This window comes from Cariama cristata, unplaced genomic scaffold, assembly GCF_000690535.1.
Source record: "Cariama cristata isolate BGI_N322 unplaced genomic scaffold, ASM69053v1 scaffold25271, whole genome shotgun sequence".
NCBI lineage: Eukaryota > Metazoa > Chordata > Aves > Cariamiformes > Cariamidae > Cariama > Cariama cristata.
Genome location: NW_009600173.1, coordinates 1 through 6,909, shown reverse-complemented (window position 1 = coordinate 6,909; position 6,909 = coordinate 1). Strand labels below are relative to the sequence as shown.

The following is a 6,909-nucleotide window of genomic DNA, read 5'->3' as shown; positions in this document are numbered from 1 at the left end:
CTCCTCGCAGCACGGTGGTCCCCCCTCCCCTGCCGGGACCCAGAGCATCCCTCTGAAGGACCCGGCCGTGTTCCAGCCCAGGGGCACTCTCCGCAGCCCAAGGTGAGCACAGAAAATCTTTAGCAGGGTCCTGAGGACGCTGGAAGCCACCAGCCTTCTCCTGCAGCCTTGAGCTGCCCCAGGGCTGCACGGAGGTTGGTCCGGGACCGTAAAAATCAGCTGTTTGAGTCTCGGGCTGGATAAACGCAAAAAGTCTGTATCAACCTGGACCGGTTTTAAAAGTGGAGCCTGGGAACAGCTCAGGGGTGAGCATGGCAATGAGGAAAGAGGTGAGGCTTCACGTCACCTTCACACCCCGGAGCTGTCCTGCGCCAGATGTGGAGCTGAAAGCAGTTGGGGACAGGCACAGCTTCTCCCAGAGGTGGTGCCTTGCAGTTCTCAAAACTCACCAGGAATAATAAATAAAGGAAACGACTTTCACCTCCGTGTCTTTCCCCGCAGCTCTCCCTCCCTGCCCAGCTCCCCGAGGTCCGAGGCAGAGGGGGGGCTGCAGAGGGTCCCAGTGCGAGGTGCAGAGCTCCTGCCTGCTTTTTTGTGAGGGCTGAGGAACTCCTCGCTGCAGACTCCCAGCACCTTGGCCTTCCCCACCCAGCCTCCTCCCGCATTTTGTGGGCAGCAAAGCTGCCAGAGCACACTCAGCCCTCGCCTCTGCTCCGTGCAGCACCCCTGGGAACGAAGCAAGTGTCTTCCCACAGCACGAGGGGACTCAGCACCCCCATTTCCCATCGCTTGCAACCCTGCTTTGCTCCTCGACGCCAGCTGCGGGATGCAATGCACCTCCTGCCGCAGGTCCCGACCACCCACCTGCCCTGCGTGGTGCAGAGCTGACACTCCTGGGTACCTCTCCTCCCACCCTGCTCCCCGCGCCTCTCTGCTCCCGGAGGATGCTGTTCCCACCCACGGGAAGATAAAATGGCCTTTGCTAAGAAACAGGGCTTTTCCTTCCTCTCCTTTGTCACCCTGGAGAAGTTTCCAACTTAAAGGACACCATGAAGCACGCCATGAAGATGCATAAGGAGTGCAACCCGCACACACGTGTGGGATTTCCTACTGGAGCGTGACCACTTCCCAGTCTCCGCCCCACCATGTCACCTCACCGAGAACTTTGCTTATCCCCAAGGAGGCTTTGAAAGCATCACCCACGCCGTACCTCGGTGAGGGTGGAGGGGAAGGCCACCTCGTGCAGGTAGAACTGGGGCACGCACTGGAAGGTGACGGTGAGCACGATGCCCAGGCAGCCGAGGTGCAGGCGGGCAGCCTGGAAGATGTCCGCGTTGACGGACTCGGAGCACTCCAGGATGTCCCCCGAGGCTGTCAGCAGCGTGAGTGCTACGACCTGCCGAGAGGGGAGCAAAGCTTCAGCGAGCGTTCAGTGGGTCTCATCTCCATGCCAAGACCCTGCATCCACCCCAAAACTTAGGGCTGGGGGATAAGCAGGGAGACCCCCACACCATGACCGTCATCTCGGGGTGCTTTCTGCTGAGCTTGGCTCCACCGGCCCCTCTCCTGCCACCTTTGTCTAGTGACATAAAAGGATCCTTGTATCTCTGGGAGGTGCTGGGAAAAGCCACCAAACAAAGAAGTAAAACTCCCTCAAATTACTTGACTTCTCCGTATCCATCAGTGGAACGGCCATACAGTATTTGAGCTAGGAGTGGAGGATTTTTGTAAGTGCCTAGTCAAAAACAGACCTGGGCCCTGCAAAGATTTGGTTTTGGGGGGCTCCAATAGAAGAAGAACCGCTTTCCCTTTGGTATGGAGCTTGTTCCTCAGGTTATAAGACCATAAAGATTAGAAAGACCATAAAGTAGTTTTAAGTTGGCTTATGTTTTGGCTGGCAGATGAGGAGGTCCCACTGTGCGTGGGGGGCTTGGGGGTCCCTCATAGCAGCTCCATCCCTGGAGGACAGGACCCCTCCTGCTTGCAGTGTGCTCCGTCCTTAGCCCAGGGCTGGGCACACCAGACCCAGACTGGGTGATGGGACATCTCCCCCGAAGCCCTCAAGATGCTGACGTCCGTGCATCGACACGCTCCCGGCTGGTGTCTCACCTGGGTGGGGAGGATGCCGTGCTTGATCCCGGTGTTGTGCGTCCCCGTCCCGATCACACCAGCTGCTGTCACCTCAGAAACGGCTCCTAAGCTGGGGGCAGATGAAGGGGTTGGGTGAGGACCTCAGCGCATGGGACACGGCGTGGGGCATAGCCCACCATGCCACCACCCGCAGACGTTGCGCAGAGACCCCCAAAGAGCCGGGTTTTCCACCCTGCAGCAGTGGGTGGGTTTGTTGGCCGTGTGTGCACGTCTCCATGGGACACATCTGTCAGGATGCTGCAACGGTCCATGGGGAGGGAGAGGCAGCTGGTGAGCACAGGTCACCACGGTCAGCTCAGCTGTCTTCCATCTCACAAGTCCCCACCAGCCTGGAGTGACTCACTGGGGTGAAGACATCCCTCCCACGCACGTTCAGAGCAAGGGGTGAGGCTGGGTTTCCCCCCGAAACATCACTGTGGAGCAGGGCTGGAAGCAGCATCCCCAAGCATAAGGTCTGCAGACCAAGGTCCATCCAGCCATGCCCAAGGTGGGCACGCGGGGACGGTAGAAGGTTAAAGCACACAGTGTGCTGTTCCTGCCATTTCCCCCAAATACTCCTCCACCTTCCGACAGCTGGGGAGCAGGGACCTCCTGAACCAGACATGGTTTCTATGACCATTGCAACGCTCGGTGGATTCCTGCTCCACGGAGGGGTCCTGCTCACCCCACCCGCACCGTTGGCCATCTGCTCGGGGGGGGGCTTATTTCTCGGTACCCTCACGCCAGCCCTGGGCAGGGCTCTGACAAACTCATCACTTTTATCGACAGAGGAACGCAGATATTGAGCTAGGCTGTCATTAAAGAGTAATTTTTTTCCCTGAGGTCAGCAAATGAAAGAAACCGAGTGTGAGAAATGCTCTCCGTGGCTATTGCCTTTGCAAACCCCGACCTGAACGGGGCTCTCCCCAAGCCCTCGGCAAGACACCCGCTGCAAGGGAGAACCACACGTGCTGGAGGCAGAGGGACCAGCGGTGATCAGCTCCAAGCATCCCCCCCTCTGCCCCGGGATTGCCCTGGACCCCCAGCTCTCACTTCCACCTCCTCTTCTGGGGACAGCAGGCATCCCAAAGCAATGCAGAGCAAAGACTCTCCCATGCTTCCTGCTAAGATATTCCAACGGCTGATCGCAATTTGCTGTCAAAAACTCATTTCTAACCTAATTTTGTCTACCATCAGCCTCCTTTGCCCGGAGCTGCCTGTTGTCAGCCTCTGCCCCATGCAAGGCATCCCTAGGAGGGGTGGTCTCGTCTTTTTAGGGCCAGGGACCGCAGGGTTTTCCTTCGTGGCATGGAAAGGACCAGCCTGGTGGGTGCAGCGGGAAAACCAGGGTTGGTGTGGGGATGAAGGCTCCCCTTGTCCACCCTCCCACTCCGAGGCAGGATCAGCTACTCCATCGCGGAGGGGGTTGACCTGTGGTCTGCAGGCCCATGGTGGAAGACCAGATCCTGAAGTGAAAACCCCTATCCTGCAGTAAAAGCGCTTCAGACACCCCTGTTTTGTCATGTCCCAGCACTCGACCTGGGGCAAGGATGGACCCCTGGGAGGACGCCCAGGGGTGGCCCCGCGCACGTGTCCCACTCACTTGGCCAGGGCCAGCCCGTGTTTGCTCAGCTCGACGTTCAGATCCAAGAGGAAAATCCCACCTTCCACCGTCACTTGCTGCTTCTCCTTGTCCACCTGCAAAGGATGGGAGGGGAAAGGGGAAGGTCGCTCAGCTCAGAGGAGAAACACCCCATGGAAAACACCTCCTCTCGTACCAATCCAGTTGAGAACGCCTGTACAGGAGAGCCACGTGTACCCCGAGGGACTTGCTCCATCCTGAGCTGTCACATCCCTCAGACCTTCACCCAACCCAAACCTCATCCAACCCAACGGTGCCACTGGTTCCTGCCCCTGGTCCAGACCCCGCTCCCCTCTGCTCTCCCCGGGCTCGGGGCCGTGTAACCTCCCTCTCCCATCACTTCTCCCGGGCGTTGGTCAATGCGAGGGAGAAGACATCCCCCAGCAAAGCTTGACCTTCAGCAAACCTCTTTGCTCTGCCCTCCTTGCTCAGCCACCTCCTGGTGGAAGGAGAGCTTGTGACCATGGGGGGCTATTCAGGGCGCTGTCAGGGAGGGAGCCGTTCCTTAAGTAATTATTGCTCTTAATTACCAGTAATGACCCAGCTCTCCGAATATGCCGCTAGAGTCAGGATTTTTTCATCTTCAGCAGCACACACACGCACACGTACAGACACACACACGCGTATGCATGCAATGCACGCACGTACACACGACAGGCATGCACACGCGCACACGTGCGTGCCCACACGTACATGTGCGTGCACACGCGCCGCGTGGGCACAGCCAGTGCCCTCACCGTTCAGAACCAGCCAGCCGGGCAGCCCCAGCGAGAGCCCGGCATCTCCCCACACTCCGGAGGTCTGGATGCAAAACAGAGGGCAGGAAAACCTCTCCCTCGCAGCAGCTCTCGTTTTCCCAGCGCCGTTCAGGATAGGATCCACAGCCGACCGGGCAAAGAGCTGTTTCCTTCCCAGTGTCATCCGATGGGGCAATGGGGATATTTCCCACCTGACACAAACCATGGACCACTGACACCCAGCCGGGTCTTTGCCAGGCTGCTGTGCCCAAGGTGCTTTTGCAAGCTGGCATCAAGGGAGCCACGAAAGGTGGTCCTGCCAGGTACCCCCTCCCCGTCCAGCAGACCACGCTGTGACGAGGACAATGTGCCAAGGTGAAGCCCTCGCTGGAGGCACGCTGGGAAGAGATCACTTCTTTGTGTTTCTATAGCCGCTCCGTACGCTGCCAATGCACAGGGGATGCTTTTATACCAGGAAAATGTGCGTTGCCCAGTCTTGCACCAGCGTTTCAGGGTCTGGTTTGGGAAAACTTCTGGCTGTGAGGAGAGGAAAAGCTCTCCATCCTTCCACCTCCCCCCCGGGCACGGCAGTGTTGGCACAAGACCTCCCAGCCCTCGGTGGCCGCAACGAACAGGGGTGCCACCACATTTTGGGGCCACCATGCCACCCCCCAGAAGCCGGTCTCACCTTGAGGACCCTGTTCATCTTCCCCATCTGGATCATGAAGTCATCGGTGCAGGCGATGTCCGAAGGAGAGTGTCCGCCCCCCACCACCTTCACCCTCTTGTCCCGCTGCCTGGCCATATCCAGGATCTGCGGAGACAGGAGGGAGCCCTGAGCATCCAACACCTCCCTCAAAGCCGTGTGCTAAGGGCGATGCCAGAGGCACTGTGAGACATCCCAACCTAAGATCTCACCCGTGGTTGACATCCATCATGTCTCATCATCTGGGGTTAAAACCAACCCTGGAGCCCAGACTCCTCTAAGACAGCCCCTGGGATCATCCTTGGGGGTTGGACTAGATGACCTTTAAAGGTTCCTTCTAACCCAAACCATTCCATGATTCTATGATCCCAAAAGAGACGATGCCCACCTGAGAGACCCTAGGGTGACAGAAGCATCTCTGGGGTGACAGAAGTGACACAGGACTCCCACCCCTCGGCATGGCAGCTGGGCCAGGCAGCGGACCCCAGAAGGATGCCAGATGCTGATGCCCAAGGAACGGAGTCCAACTGGGGCCAGGCGTGCCGGCTTCCCGCATCTTTTAGGTGTTTGACACAAGTGCAGGAGAACACGTGCAGTTCAGTAGGATGGGCCATCTCCTGGGGCTAAGGGAAGGACTCGTGCTGTCACCATCAGTGATCTCTCTGACCGAGCATGATGGAGCATCACAGCCCTTCCTGCCCTTTCCTCCTCTTCATTTCTAACGAGTTGTCTCCTGGAAGCACCCTCCTTACCTCCCGGATCTCCTCCACTGAGGTGGGCTGGAAGTACAGCTCCGGAGAGGAGCCATAGGTCTTGGCCCAGTTCTGGAACTTGACTCCTCCTTGGCCGTGAACCTGGACCAAAACCAAGAGCTAAAGCAGAAGAAAGCAAGTGCCTCCCCTGCTTTTCCACACAGCCCATCCTTCCTCTGCCAAGACCGCTCTACCAGAGCCAGGTTTCCAAAAGGATTAATTATTTACGGACACAGAGCTCCATCGCAACCCCTTGAGTCCGTAGAGCAGAGATGTCTCCATGTGAGCACATCAACCTGGGCTCCCTTAGCTGTCAGTGGGGAGAAGCGGGAGGAACCCGTGGGCTCTTTGAGACTCGAGCGCAGCCCACCCGTCCCTCCAACAGCACGAAAACCTCTTGGTTTGCACGGCCTCGCTGGCTCTGGTCTCCTCTCAGCCCTGGTCTCAGCACCCATACCCACCCCGTGGCCCATGGGCATCATGGCCTCGTCCCAGTGTTCCCAGATAGGCTGACGGGGACCAGGTTGAGATCTCCTTCCAACCTCGGCTGTCCACCCTGAGACACTGTCCCCAGGTCTGGCACGAAGGGGTGCAGCCAAAAGACCCAGCCCCATCCCATCCCCAGGCAGGGGTTAACCCAAGGCAGGACAGCCCCAGGGTGGTTTGGGTGGGTCCTGCCTGGGGGGCACAGTTTCCAGCCCAGGTGGGGCTTGGGCAAGGAAGGACCTGGCGTGGGGTTGGGCACCAAGCCCCAGAGCAGACGGTGAATCCCCCTGCCCCAGGCAGGACTGGTTGCTGTCCCACCAACACAACGTGTCCCACCTTGGCTGCAGGGGATGATTTATTCCCTTGCCACCTCCTGCAGTCTCCTTCCTCCCATCCCCTCCAGCCTCCTCCCCATCAGCAAACCCTTCACCTTCCACCCTCCCACCCAGGCTCCCT

At 58.7% G+C, this 6,909-nt stretch overlaps 1 protein-coding gene across 1 annotated transcript in view; it reads right to left on the bottom strand.

Annotated features, from left to right (window-relative positions):
* Nucleotides 1-6,069, bottom strand: part of LOC104169129 (L-gulonolactone oxidase-like) — a gene marked incomplete at both ends in the record, with an annotated part of 16,022 nt that extends 9,953 nt beyond the window's left edge. The window contains 5 exons of the mRNA XM_009709948.1: nucleotides 1,211-1,396; nucleotides 2,110-2,200; nucleotides 3,734-3,828; nucleotides 5,198-5,323; nucleotides 5,968-6,069. Coding sequence (XP_009708250.1) covers nucleotides 1,211-1,396; nucleotides 2,110-2,200; nucleotides 3,734-3,828; nucleotides 5,198-5,323; nucleotides 5,968-6,069 — 600 coding nt within the window. The remainder of the gene's footprint in view (nucleotides 1-1,210; nucleotides 1,397-2,109; nucleotides 2,201-3,733; nucleotides 3,829-5,197; nucleotides 5,324-5,967) is intronic.
* Nucleotides 6,070-6,909: the final 840 nt, after the last annotated feature.